At 38.1% G+C, this 14,410-nt stretch overlaps 1 protein-coding gene and 1 long non-coding RNA gene across 3 annotated transcripts; one reads left to right on the forward strand and one right to left on the reverse strand.

The window, feature by feature from the left end:
* The first annotated feature begins 718 nt into the window (after nucleotides 1–718).
* LOC138042870 (large ribosomal subunit protein uL23m-like) lies at nucleotides 719–6,889 on the forward strand. Of its 2 annotated transcripts, none has more exons than XM_068888917.1 (4): nucleotides 719–861; nucleotides 2,817–2,899; nucleotides 4,590–4,669; nucleotides 5,324–6,889. In XM_068888917.1, the coding sequence occupies exons 1-4, from the start codon at nucleotides 731–733 to the stop codon at nucleotides 5,435–5,437; spliced, it is 408 nt and encodes a 135-aa protein (XP_068745018.1). In that variant the 5' UTR covers nucleotides 719–730; the 3' UTR covers nucleotides 5,438–6,889. The 2 variants fall into 2 exon arrangements, with proteins under 2 accessions (XP_068745018.1, XP_068745019.1); XM_068888918.1 differs by having other exon boundaries at nucleotides 727–861; nucleotides 4,590–4,651; nucleotides 5,324–6,301.
* On the reverse strand, nucleotides 5,323–12,034 carry LOC138042871 (uncharacterized). Its single transcript, XR_011131100.1, has 2 exons — nucleotides 10,020–12,034; nucleotides 5,323–6,974 (listed from the first exon to the last, which is right to left on the reverse strand). It is a non-coding gene; the product is annotated as an uncharacterized lncRNA (long non-coding RNA).
* Between the last annotated feature and the right edge of the window lie 2,376 nt (nucleotides 12,035–14,410).

Raw genomic sequence — 14,410 nt, forward strand, 5'->3', positions numbered from 1 at the left:
ATCGATCATAAGTGAATCTTAGCGAAACTGCAGGCACTAGGTGTTAGTGATATTGGTGTGTGACAACTTCAGTATTTCAGGATTGACGCTGACCCCTCCAGCTTCGGTGTCTTCAAAAGCAAATGTCAACTGATAGGAGGCTGTGTATAAGGCTGGCCCACTTCAAAATCTACCTTAATGATAGACATTGGTTCCGTAGAATCATAGCGGTGCTGATGATTCACAATTGTAACGGGTTGTTGCCGGGTTCAACAGACCAATGAAAACTTACGAAAATTGCCTCTTAGTGGTGCTACAGCAGCCTCGTGATGAACCCGGATAAATTACTAAACTACTTAAGCTTTTTTGGGGGTTATCAAATTATAAAAACCATAAGAATTCATAGTAATTCAGAACGATAAAGATGAGAGTTTCATTTGTATCACAAGAGTATCTGGAAAATTAAATTGATTACTCAACAGATGATGCTTGTATTCTCTCTTGAGAGAGAGTCATGGACTCGAAATTCAAATTATTGAAGAAGAAAATTTATAGCAAATCCTCAATCTCGACCCTAGAGCTCTTCTCTTTACTGAGGGAGAAAAAAGCGAGCCCCGGGTCGATCCGTGCTTCTGGTGACGACAATGAGCAAGACTTGCCGAAGTCAGTTTAGCGGTGACTTACCCCCTCCTCCCCTTCATTCCCTAGTTTTATTCGGTCCCAGACTTCTTTGACTTCCATAGTTTTCAATATGGCGTACCGACATGTTGTAAAAAGACCTCAGTTGCAAGCTCGTATATTTCTTTGCAACTGGTACGTGAAAATTGTTAGACCGGGAAGAGAAATACCAGACAATACAGTTCAGTTCCATGTCCCAATGGAGTAAGTAATAAGTTTCTTCCTTTTCTTCCTTACATCGTGATGCTTTGTTGCTTATGATGAGAAGTTACAATGTAAGTGTTCCTGATGTAAAGCGGCCATGGTCAGAAAGTGTTCTTTCCGAATGCAATAAATTAGGGAACAGAGTTAGATTAAGGGCATCACTCTGACTTGTCAGTCCGACATGAAGTAGGTAGCAGTGTGTCAATGGCCGATATGGCGTATTCAATATATAAGCACCGATCGCGATTCGATTTTTCTTCAGGCACCAGCAGCATAAGGATAGCATGATGGACTTACAGTTGTGGGCAGCTCGTACTTGTGACCCAAATCTATACCATGTTAAAGTTCTCATAAATAAGGGAATATAGTTTCGTCATACCTCAAATATAATTAGCCACTTAGACCCCAATTACAGTAATAAGTAATGAAGCCTGTGAATAGGCTCTTCTTCTGGATAAACTCAGACAGTTCAAGTACACATCATAGATAAGGGAACAGGTTTGGGTCAAGGGTAAGAGCACATGTAAACTACTGATAATTTTCCCCATATTTGATTCCCGGACGTAACCTTAAGCATTGTTTGCTGGTTCTCAACTCCTCTTCTAGCTGCTCTTCTCTGAGTGCTCTAGTTTTTATGATATGATTTGAGTCTAGTTGATATCTAGTTCTGTTTGTAATTGTATTAATTTTAGTCGTATTTACATTCTAATTTGTGATATAGAAAATGAATATCAGTTCTTCCAATTCGTTTTTGTCTTTTATATTTGTGTGGGAGTCACACAGTAAAGTAAGGATCCATATAAGGTTTAACCTACAGAGATCAGACCATAACACCAGAAATTAATATCAGTAATGTAAACAGTATACGGTTATCTTATGTTGTGCTTCAGTAGCATTTGTAAAAGACCTTAAAATTCAAATAAAGCCTAACACTACTATTAAAGCTAGATTGAAATCGAACCTTTCTTAGGTTTAACAGTAATGTTTTGTCTTATTTGAATTTTAAAGTGTACAGTATCGATTCTTCAATATTGGCCACAGTTGTGTTCACTGACAAGGGTTGTGAGAAAAAAATATTCAGTTTATTGTTCTTTATACAATGACTTGAAAGTTTAACCATTTCCAGATTTAAATACAGACGATGCAACACTTACCGGTATTCCATTTGTGTAAAACAGGGTTTGAATAATTGGTTGAACAGTGCTTGCTCAGTCATTGGCCTGGGTTTTAGAGTCTTCACCGAACTATGAAGAATGCAAAGATAGTTGGTGCTAGATCATCTGAGTATCATGGAGGAGGAGCTTGTACATATATTGGTCTCAATTATCTCTTCAGAATTTGTAGTATTCCTCTTCCTAAGTGTGTTCTGCTAATCGTAATAATTATTTTGGATTGCATTTATTTATGGCAACAGCAAAATCAGTTAGCAGATTCAAAATACTGAGGGTCGTTAGTGGCTTGAGCCCCTTAAGGAAGTTAAGTGCTGACCGCGGTTAAATACTAAGATTAGGGCTGACTAAAGTGATAATGTAGCAAAAAGGTATCATGTAAGCTGTCTGGCAATGAGGGTTTTGTCACTGTTGTTGTTATTGTTTCCTGGTTGTGCCTGATGGGACATCACCCATTGTTATTAATATGCCAACCAGGACTTAATTGGCAGTTGAAACGATGACTTCTTTTGTTCCATGGTTGGCAAATTTGAATATCAATTGAAAAGAAATGTGACATCAGTGTTTGTAAACAAGAAATATCGCTAATAAGGACTGTTTTAGATTTTCATTTAGAGGCCAATGTGTTGCTCAAAACTTCATGGCCATGCTTACCAGTAATTATGCCTACTTGTGAAAAGATGTTGAAACAGTAATTCCTGTGACTGAAATGTAGCTTCAAATACACTAGTTGCCTCAATGATTTCATCAGAGAAGGATTTCAAATTAGTTTTACTTTCATAACAGCATGTCAAAACTGGACGTCAGGAACTACCTTCAGAGCATTTACAATGTTGATGTTTACAAAGTGAACACAAGAATACAACATGGTGAGGTTTTTTTTTGTCTTGTGAAACATGTGCAAGAAATTTAGTTATGAAAGAAATGTTTATATTTGAGGTGTGGGCTGTAGACTAAAGAGAGAAATGATCCTCACGCTTACCTGGACAATAACATTCTTTAAGCAATTGTCTCTCACAGACACCTGAATGAAAATCAGGTGGCTCCAATGGGGATCGAACCCGTGACCTCTGCTATGCCGATTTCCATTCTCTACCAACTGAGCTGTGAAGCCACACAGTTGGAAGTAGGTCAATTTGATGGGTTCGTGTGTTCCTGTGAAAGGACTCAATGAAAGAAATGTTTACCTTTGAAGTGCAGGCTATAGACGAAAGAAAGAAATAATCATTCTCGTATTTATCTGGACTGTTTAAGCGATTGTTATGATCGTTGTAATCTAGTTATGAGAACAATATGATTACTAAGGAGTATGTCTGAATCACCATTAAAAATACATCTTTTCAAGTGCCACCATGGACAGGAATTCTATTTGCGTCTGGGTTATTCCCCTACCGGTTAAGTTTGTTTACTGTACGTATAATAATACTTTTTTATTTAATGGCAATAATCATTGCTCATTTTCAAAACTGACTGGAAAAGCTGTATCAAGGAGAAATTCACATCAGAAATTCTGAGGCTGAGCTGATTGAAAGAGGAATAATATTAAGTTTGCAAAACAAGAGGCCCAGGAGCTGAAAGCCTCACTGTCCAATTCTGTCTCCTCGTTTGGGAAATTGGGCTGGATTCAGTTCATTTTACTACTGTTGTACTGTTGTCTTGTACAACAGATACAACCTACTTTCATTACCTTATTAAAGGTACATGTAGCTTGACATTCAAAAGTTTTATTGAAAAAATTCCTTTAGGAATCATGGTATGTTTTCCCTACAACTATTGTCGTTTAGAGGACATGAACTGCTCTGTCGGTTTGGCCTTGAAAAGACTTGTTTTCTGGCTTTTTCTGGAGCCATCTACATGTAGTTTGTTTCCATGGAAGCGAGATCTGTTTACCCTTCTTTTTGGCCAAAAGATTTTTTTATTTAATGGTATGTGTTCCAGGTTTCTTTTTCGCCAAACCAAGTTTTGCCTTTCTTCCTCAACTGTTGCTTCCACGTCTCTTTAGGTCGAACCTTCTTCCTTGTGTCCTTTTGTTCAGAGGCAGGGCTACGCATGAGTTACCCTTTCATTCCATCGCACATCAAGTGGAATCAACCTCCACTCTTCTCCTCGCTCGTTTGCTTTTGACTGTGACTTTTATTGGCCAATGGGTCTGTTCTTCATACTTCAGCAGCCGCATATCCACAAAGCGTAACTGATCGAAGCCTGAAGACAAGCTTGATAACATTAAGGAACCCCAATCCCCCCCCCCCCCCCCCACCCCTTCCTCCAAAAAAACTGGAGGGAAGCAAACTGTTGGCTATTTGCAAATCGTGGTCGCTTTTTTTACCAAATCGGGATCACGGAAGACAGATCCAAGTGGTTTTCTGATCCGGGTTTAAACCGCAAGTCTTTCTTGTTGTTGTTTGACTGACTTGTGGTTACACAATGTACTAGAAGATGGACACTATTGTTTGAAAATTGTAGCACAGAACATGTAAATTGAAAGGCATAGCTTAAGTCTGTGTATCTACATGTAAATGTAACCAATTCACGATCCCCGTTTTTTTTTTCTTTTTGTAGGAAAAACGAAATCTATAGTAAAAAATGACAAGCTGGTCAAGAAAAAGCTTCCAGATTACAAGGTAGCTTACGTTGTTTTGGTAGGTGTCTTGCTTCAAATTCCTTACTATCTTAACTGCGGGTATGAAGCAAGTTAAGTTTTGAGATCATCGACGGGTTCATTTTACGTTCTTACAAAAATGACCAGCTCCAAGTTGGGCTCAAAGCTCAATTGATAAGAGCACTGCAGCGGTATCGCAGAGGTCACGGGTTCCAATCCTGTTGACCCCTAAATTTTTCAGCCTTTCCTTTCGCTACTGCTAAAGTAGTGTTCATAACTGCGATGACCTCAGAACTTTATCCTGTTGACTATCTTGGCGTGCTATTTAACCGACTGTTTCAGCTGTTTTCTTTTATAAGAAAGGAAAGGAAAGGAACTTTATTTAAGTGTCTAGTCGTTCTAGCGCTGGGAGCACTAATAAGGGACACTGTAAACTGAAATTAACGATGAAAGCAAATCAAGTCAAGGGTTGGTTTTTGAAGAGGGAGGAAACTGGAGTACCCGGAGAAAACCTCACGGTGCAGAGTAGAGAACCAACAAACTCAACCCACATATGACGCCGAGTCAGGAAATCGAACCCGGGCCACACTGGTGGGAGGCGAGTGCTCTCACCACTGCGCCATCCCTGCGCCCGATTTACGAAAAAAAACCCTTGATTTTTGTTTGGAGACATTTATTTTACTTTGCATTCCAGGCAAGTGGCACCTTCAAGTTTCCAGATTTATTTTCTAAAGAAGAGCCAAAAGACGACAAATCTTCCAAGACTGACGATATGCCACAAAAATCTGTTCCTTTTCGTTGGTTTTGAAGGACCCAGTTTGAAAAGCTTAAAATTTATGAGGTTTGCCATCAGTTTTTGGTCAGCTCAAACTGCGCTGACCTCAGTTACTGTGATTTTCATAATTTCGCGGAATCTCACCTTCAAGCGCAATGCACCAAACTGCGTTTTGGCTTCCGTCAATCAAATGTTCGAACATAGCAGGGAAGATCGACTCCGCCTCCGGAAAGTGAAGCGAATTTAAATAGATTCGTACAGATTCCACCCCTTTCAATAGACGTCGAGTTCGAATGTTCAAATTTTCTCTGGGAACCAAAGATGCTCATTGGTAGATTTTGTTATCAATGGATTTCGGCATCCGTGGTTTCGGGTCAACTCTCGGCTTGGCGTCGGAAGTTTGATTGATGGAAGCTAAAACGCAGTTTGGCTGTTGGCGCTTGAAGATGAGATTCCGCAGAACTATGAAAATCGCAGTAAGAGAACGTGGAAGTTAGCTCTCATTGACTACTTCCATTCTGGATCAGAAAAACTGAAAGTAGTTATTAACGGCTCTTCCTGTCGGCAGGTTTTAAGCTTGTCCTAAAGATGTGCTGAAGCTTTTTTAAACCACGGTCCACGTTAAACTTCGTTTAGGTAACCGGTCTGAAATGTCTGGCTTCTAATCAATTGTGTAAATAGCATTTTTCGCGGGGATCTCAACACTGGCGACTTCATTGCCCGTTGCTTTCCTTTGACTCCATAAGTTTCTTCTTTGCCAGGTACTTGTACATGCTTCTCATACATACATAAACTTTATTTTACCTCGAACTTAATAGTAGATATACAGCTAATTTCTTCGAGATTGAAATATACATCGATATAAATAAAAATCAATAAATCAATAACAATATTTTACAATGGATGTTACCAAATTTATTGCTACAGTATATCTCATATGCCAGTAAACTAGGAGGATTGATATGTAAGGATCTTACGTCTAAATTCTGGGAAATTATCAATTATTCAAAAGGAATCCTAGAGTGTGTTCCACTTGGCTGCTAGATATGACAAGGTGTCAGGGCCATAAGTTGTAGTTCTCGGTTTCGGAATAGATCTCTTAGGCTGTAAGTGGTAGAGGGCGTCATAAACATATTGATAGTTATAAAAATTTAGACTGCTGTAAAGTATTATTAAGAAATTTTGAAGACGCCTGATATCTATTAGTATAATTACATAGGTGATTATTGGAAATTCTCTGCGCTGATTGGTTGCACTTGAGGTAATTATTACGTGATAATCACCTAAGTGGTTTTCAAAATGGCCGCAAGCTGTGTTGTCGAGGTGACAGACGAAAAAATTAATTTTTTTTAAGAAAATACTTCTTTTTCAAATAATCACCTATGTAATTAAACTAAAACAATTATTCACCTCGCTTTTGGCGAAGAATTGTCAAATGTCCATTTCCTCTGTGATGGAATATATGTGAAAGCCATTTATTCGAAATGCGGATATCTCTGATCATCGCGGTGTTAATGAAGGAACTTCATCTCTGCCTTCCATCTTGTGTGGATCAAAACCAGTCACTAGACTAAAAGCGAAAAAGATTTAAATTTCGAATATTTTCTTAACAACCAAAACCACGTCAACAGTATCAGGATATTCTAATTCAAACTTTGTAACGGCCGATTTAGACGGTACGATTTTTGTCGCATGCGACAAGCTCAAGACACAGGGGCACCCAACGAGAATATAGTTCAAAACAACTTAGACATAGCATCGTTAAAAGTATTTTAGTATTTAAACGGTAGATATAGGCATATTTTTATCCCCTAAAAATGTTTCATCTGTTCGGATTTCCTAGCTGAAAGTCTAGTGATCTATATAAAAACTATAGGGATCAAAACTACCTTTTCGAAAATTTCAGCTAGAAATTTCAGCTAGAAAAATGACTCCCGAAAATTCTAGGTGACCTTTTTAGGATAAAAATCCGTTAAAAGTGAGCAATTATACCATTTTTTAGAAGTTCGAAAATCCTAGGACAGACAGGCAAGCAAGAAATTTTACAACAAATGTTCCGAAAATTCTAGCCCTCAAATCGTCTTCCGAACAGATATTTTCCGAAAATTGACGTTGGGTGCCCCTGACGACAGGCAGGCCTACGACATGACTTTACGATTGTCGCAGCGTTTTAAAACATGTTTTAAAATGCTACGACATTTTTGCAGACGCACACAACAATCGTAAATCATGTCGTGGCCCTGTCGTAAGCCGTTGTCGCATGCGACAAAATCGTACCGTGTAAATCGGCCCTTAAAACATGTTTTAAAATGCTACGACATTTTTTCTGACGTACACAACAATCGTAAATCATGTCGTGGGCCTGTCGTAAGCCGTTGTCGCATGCGACAAGAATCGTACCGTGTAAATCGGCCCTTACGATTGTCGTGTACGTCAGAAAAAGTGTCGTAGCATTTTAAAACATGTTTTAAAACGCTGCGACAATCGTAAGTCATGTCGTAGGACTGTCGTGAGCTTGTCGCACGCGACAAAAATCGTACCGTGTAAATCGGCCCTAACGTGGCCTTTGATGAAAGTTAGGTTTTTGAAACAAGTTGTGGAATTTTGCCTGAATACACTTCCCCAAGAATTAAATCTCCATTTTTAAGCAAACTGGAGCTGCCGTCCATTGCTACAAATTTCGTGCTACAGATGACGAAGAAAATGACACGGTTCATGGGGAAAACTCATTTGCTGAAGATTAAGAGTATTTCAATGTTTCTCTTCGAAACGCGCGATGTCAATTGCAAACTGGATAGTAGAGGAGTTCGGCTATCCATTTAAAGCCTTACTTAAATTTTCCGTCACTGTCTTTCTTGCGGCTTCATGTTAAATCTTGACTGAAAATACATGCGCTTATTCACAACGTCGAAAATCTGTTTAGTTGTCGTTTCTCCATTCAATTTTCATTGAAGACGGGAAAAAATGACTTCTCCCTGGGGGATACTTCCCCAAACCGCAAATTGTGGAAAATGATTAAGTTGCTGAGAGACGTATTCATCACTCGAACCGGCGTCATGGCCTTTACAGCTAATTATCTGCTTTACACTATCAGTGTAGATTTTTCTTACGTCTGTTGTGCCAAATGCATTTACCTGCAAGCGGGGCTTGTTCGACGACACCGTTTGAATTTTCACCTTTCAGACAAAACAAAGTTTTCGTATTTGCGGTGAAGCGTGCCACGATTTAAGAGCACTGAAAATGTGTCCCAGTTAGTGAAACAAAAGACACACATCGGTCTCTTTAGTTGTCAAGTGCCTTCGTTTACCATAACTCCGAAAACAGTATCAGTTGATGACCTTTTTTGTTGGTCATCGCCAGTTATAATCGTTGCCGTCAAAAAAAGAGGACAAACCATAAACCATTAAGAAAAGTTCCTCAGAAACCGATTTTTTTAAAGAAAAGAGCAATAAGGAGGTTTCGAGAAGTTTTCCGGCATTCTATTTCAAGTTTAATCATTTAGTTAAAGCCATAAGGGTTAAAACAAGTCTACGAAAAAAAAGAACCAACTCATTGATAAGGCTAATAAACATAGAGAGGATGTCCATCCAGGCTCATGGCATTGTTGATTTTGGTATTTTCTTTATATTGCATGGTAGTACTGTATCAAAAAAGGCTTGGTTTTCTCTCAAGGACCAATATTTATTGTTCCAGGGCTACGGCTTGTTATTAAGGGCAAGTAAAATAAGAAGCAATAATAGAGAGGAAAATGTCAAAAATCAAAGCACGTTTGTTGATTCTTGGATATTTTCTTGTGGGGATTCATCAGATGTTCTGCAGGTACTGGCCACATATTGCGTGAATCAATCGGTAGCGAGGCGTGTCTCTTTTGACTAAATGAACATTTGCAAAATAGGGACCGATTCCCTGACTTGCGACGGGAAGCCATTACAGCTTGTTTTAAAATAATGTGTTAAAGAAGTATTTCATTGTTTTTATTATTTGAGACACATGTCAGTCCACGTGATCATAGATGTGCGTGACATGCGCTTAAAGAAATGTTTTATCATCAATTACGTGGGAAAATGAAGTTCGCGTTTAACATGTATGGAAAAGCGTTACTCTTTGGTTCCGTTAACTTCTGTCATTTTTTATACTCTATTGATTAGAGAGTCCAAAGTGAAACAGTGAAGAACAAAGGCAATGATTAAAAGTATTGACAAATGCAGATTCACGCTATATGACTCTTACCACGTGTCTCACGGGCGATTTTGTTTCGAATCTTGTTCTCGTTTGTTGAATTGTAGTGCCTGTGTGTTTTTTCATTGTTTGGAACTTGTTAAAGTCACGTGTATGCCTTGTCTTACCTCTTGGTTACGCGTGGCACAAAAGTAGATTATTTGAATGTTTCTGTGAAGGTATTACATCGCAAACAAAGAGTCCAAAGATTAACAGTTGCGAGGTGCAAAGCCTCATTTAGCAGTTTTTGTCATAAGAGTTTCGTGTTTTTTGCTTTCCTATTTTCCTTTCATGTCATTCCATGTATTTACGATAAAAGAACTTTTTTTATCTTTACAGTGCCATGGATCTTTTTTGGCACAGAATTGAAGCGTTGTCTTCCTTTAAAGATGCTAACCTGTGCTTGAACTTGTTTTTGCATTCTTTTCGAGCCATTTTGTTTAACCCGAGTCTTCCTTATATTGGAGAAGGCAACACCCTTATTACCCCTCAATTTTTCCTTTCCATCAATGATTTTCTTTCCCAAATCTACGATACCAGTAACGAGGAACGAAACTGTGTTTCTCCATATCATCAGTGGAGCCGGTTTCCTTAGGATAACCGTTTTTGGCGTCTAATTTTGTAACATTCTCACGAAAAGCCAAGCAAGCAATGAACCCCTTTTGTAAAGCGCTTTTTAGATCTTTATCTCTTTTCTTCGTTTTTTAAAACTTTATCTTTCGTTCCTGCCTTCGTCAATGATGATACGGTAACTGCCTGCAGGAAAAATAAACTGGAATCACGTTTTTGCATAATTATTCTTGCCGATGCGCCAAGGTTATAACCCTCACAATTCAGAAGAACAGTTACGTGAAAGAACATAACGAAATGGTGACTCGGCTATACTCGAGCGTATTACTTCCCGATTACTTGTTCGTGGTGCTCCACCATGCACTGAGCTATGTAGGCGACGTCTGGGAACTTGGCTATTAACGGGGCACTGTCATGCTTAATTTGCTGTTTTTAGCTCAAAAAATGGGTAAAAATTTAAATTATGACTTTAGCTCACACGTACAACAAACCTGAAAACCTACTGACAGTGTACAAAGTGTATAATTGGCACAAAGAGCTATTCGTATTTAATTTTTTGGTGTATTTCTGAAGACAATGTTCCCAAACTTGAAAAAAACTACCTGGCCAATTTTTTTCCAAGTTTCAATCCCATTCCATCCTTGTTATCCTTGGCTGCAAACAACAGAGAATAGCTTCAGTGCACTTCAATGGTCATTAGCAACAAAACTACACCAGCATTTTTGGTTTTCATTGATGCAAGGGTGTCTTTTAGTGGTTTGAAATTTGGCTAAAATAGCTAGACACTGCCCCTTAAAATTAGGAGAACGTGACACTTGTGCCGCTATACTGATAGCTGAACTGAAATAATTTGTCAAAAGGAAGTATTCTTGTCATAAAGTGGATGACAAGTGTTAACCTCGGTTAATGAAAGGAATGTATATGTGTTTGCAGACGACAACACGAAATCTCCTGAGTCGCACTCGGTAACCAAACCTTGGCTTTTTTTCAGAAAGGCTTTTTCTTTCGGCTTTAGCTCCGCACCTCGTATGGCTTTTAGTAGCTAAATGATCCCATTGGAAGCTCGTTAAGGTGCGGTGGCAGCCATCGTGTATTTATATTTGATATGGCCACCACTGGACGAAGAGAATTAATGCACCAGACGACAGCACCAATTATCCTGTTAACAAACCCTTTTCACCAAATTTTTTGGTCTCGCATACCCCGGCGGTTTGTTTTTTAAATAATGCCCTCTGTTTTATATTTCTTGTCAGTCCTTCAATAAACTGTTGTGTTTGTTTTACAATTTTGAGCCTTCTGAAGTCAAAGGAATAGCTGATGAGCATTCTTGTGTTTATGTTGTCCTGTTCGCTTTCCGTTTCTTTAATTTCACAGATTATCAACACTTGTTGTGCCCTTTGTTTTCTTAATCTTTTTTTGTTTCGAAACTTCTTTTCTCTAGTGTTGTCTTGTCAAAATCCTTCTGGTTCAATCTTGTGTTTGTCGCATGTTCTCTTGTGTCTCGTAATCAAACCATCCATCATCCTTCCTTTCTTTTTTCTTTCTTCTTTGTCCCTCAAACTCACATTGTGCTCCCTTGATCGCTTAAATCATAAACATCCGGATTCAATTCAATTGGGACAAGTGGGAGGGCATTTTACCCCATTGCCCCGTCGTGAGCGCAAATCTCCTTTCCCAAGCAAGCCTTTCACGGTCTTAGGATATGACTACAATTGTGCAATTCCATCGAACTACGGTGAGGTAAAGAAGTGATTTATTCATTAGTTAATAAGTAAATTCTTCAGCTGAAAGTACACCATTGTGCGTGACACGTGCGTACCAGTACAATACAAAACAAGCCAAATTCTTTTCGAGGGCCAGTTTACCTAAGAGATATCCAACTGAACAAAATAAAAAATCTGTTCGATGGTGAGCTGAAAACAAAACAAATGAAGCAACATATGGCTACATTCTGTGATAAAAAAGGTTGATGTTTATTCTTAGGATTGGTGCAAATTGGGTCCTGTTCAAAATATAAGTGTTGGGAAGTACTAATAAACGCTTTGTTTATACGCTAAATCGCCTTTCTTGGCCAATAAATTAAACATTTTAGGGGCGCGTATGCCTTCAATGTTTATGTAATGCAAAAGTCGCCGGGAAATACGCTTTGAAGCACGAGAAATGAATTCAAAACTGAAGGTAAACTCAGTTGTACTCGGCTCCAGCACCCACCGTCGTCGAGCATCTCGGACTTCTCTTGTAAATAAGCGCTAAAAAACGAAAAATTAGTATTACAACTTTTAAACGGCGAACGATAGCTTATTTGAGTATTTTGCGGTGAGGATTTCTTGTGATACCAATTTTTTTATTTCTTACGAGCTTGAGTGAATCGTGATCAGTTTCATGATACAGTCAAAATGATTTTTCAGCCAATACACCTTAAGAAGCCCTAAGAGCTTTGAACCTGTTTCTTGGAAGAAACCTACTACAAACTGTATAGTGCTTTTTTATGCCTTCGTTATTTAGTCGTAACCATCCTTGACTTAAGCCAGAAAAATGCCTGTGACTCGAGGACAGAATTTGTGACACTTTTTGTATTTTATTATTATTATTATTTTTTTTTGAACGGCCTTAGCTATTGGATGTATTGGTGAAAACTGGACAATTTAAGTAGAATTGTTGGTTAATAATTTCCCCTGTAGTATTTTTGTTTTGAAAACCTTGATAATTTTTATCGTTGTTGTATCCAACCATTTCAATTCTTGTACCATTTTAAATTTTGATCATTTCTGAATTGGTGATCAAGTAAAATTGTCTTCCTATATTTTTCATTTTGATTCGATTTGTTCTTTTGTTTATTTTATTTTATTTTATTTTTCTTGAACCGACTTTTGAAATTGTATTGCTAAAAGAGACTATATTGACACTAGCCTCCATTTTTTCCCGCATATCAAAAGATGTAGCCATGCTTCGGGCAGTTTTACCAATTATCATCGTGTCATTTCTACGATTTATTTTTGTAGGTATCATCTATTTTATCAAAAAACAAGCTAGTGCACGTTGTATTATTTACAAGAGATATATTTTTAATTTTCCGGTGTGACATATTGTCGTCAACCACGTACAATTTTTTTGAATGGAGGCAATTTCCCGAAGCAATGCAATAGCGAAGAACACAAAATTATGAGAAATGACATTCATTGGAAGTCACCAATGAGTCTGATTATAATTGCAATAGATTCTTTGCTGCTTTTATTCAATCAGATTTAGCCAGAGAACTGGCCATACATCACTGATATTCCCAAGCCACGCCTTGCGAAGTCGTGTAATTGTTTATTGGAAGGAAACCGACCTTGAATCAAAAATAAATTAACAATAAAGAAAAAGGAACTGTATGGTCAACCTTGCCAAGCGCGATTTCTCTCAAGGAGAAACACGACAATGATGTAAGATTCCGCTGATCATTTTCTTTTTTTTTCCCATTCCATTTCATTCCTTTCTCTAGCTTACCAGTTATCCAGTAGATTACCTTCCATTTTTTACTCATTTTTAATTTATTTCCTTTTAAATTTATGCATTTGCGTCCAGTTGTACATCAGTTGTGCTCACAACGCATCCTTTAAGGAAATTTCTTCTTATTTCGAGAGAATTGTACAATTAAAAAAATGAATAACCTTGCAGAGGAAATTGAAAAGGTGGTTGCTTTAGAGTTTCCAAGGTATGGCTCTTCTCTAGTCAATTTTTCTTTTCATATTATTAATGACCAAACCGCAAACATTGGTTATCTGTTCCAATCCTTCCGCAAGATTAAATTAAATGAAATGCATTTCGTAGTTCTCGAAGTGCCCACAAAAGACACGAACGACAAAGCGCGCCCTTATCTCGTTATGGGTTTGTGTGAATCCGCTGAATTCCGTAAGAATCAACTTGATAGGATCAAACATCGATTTCGACGAATTGTTTTGCTTTATTTCTTAATATGATATCTCCAAACATACGAGAGTTTGTTCTTGTTTTTTTTTTCACTCCGCTTGTTCCAATTCGTATGCGTTTTCGACGCGCGCCGCCGCGATATTCAAACCCCATTTGTGTAAAGTTTGAAAAAATTTCAACTTATGTTTTTGTGCCTCACTCGCGTCTGTGTCAGATTGTCGATCAATTTTTCAAGTTTCTGTTTACCATGATAGTCCTACTGTTTCAGCTCATAGAAAAGTGTGTCATCCTTTTTAAAAAAAGCCA

This window comes from Montipora capricornis, chromosome 3 (genome assembly GCF_036669925.1).
Source record: "Montipora capricornis isolate CH-2021 chromosome 3, ASM3666992v2, whole genome shotgun sequence".
Lineage (NCBI taxonomy): Eukaryota > Metazoa > Cnidaria > Anthozoa > Scleractinia > Acroporidae > Montipora > Montipora capricornis.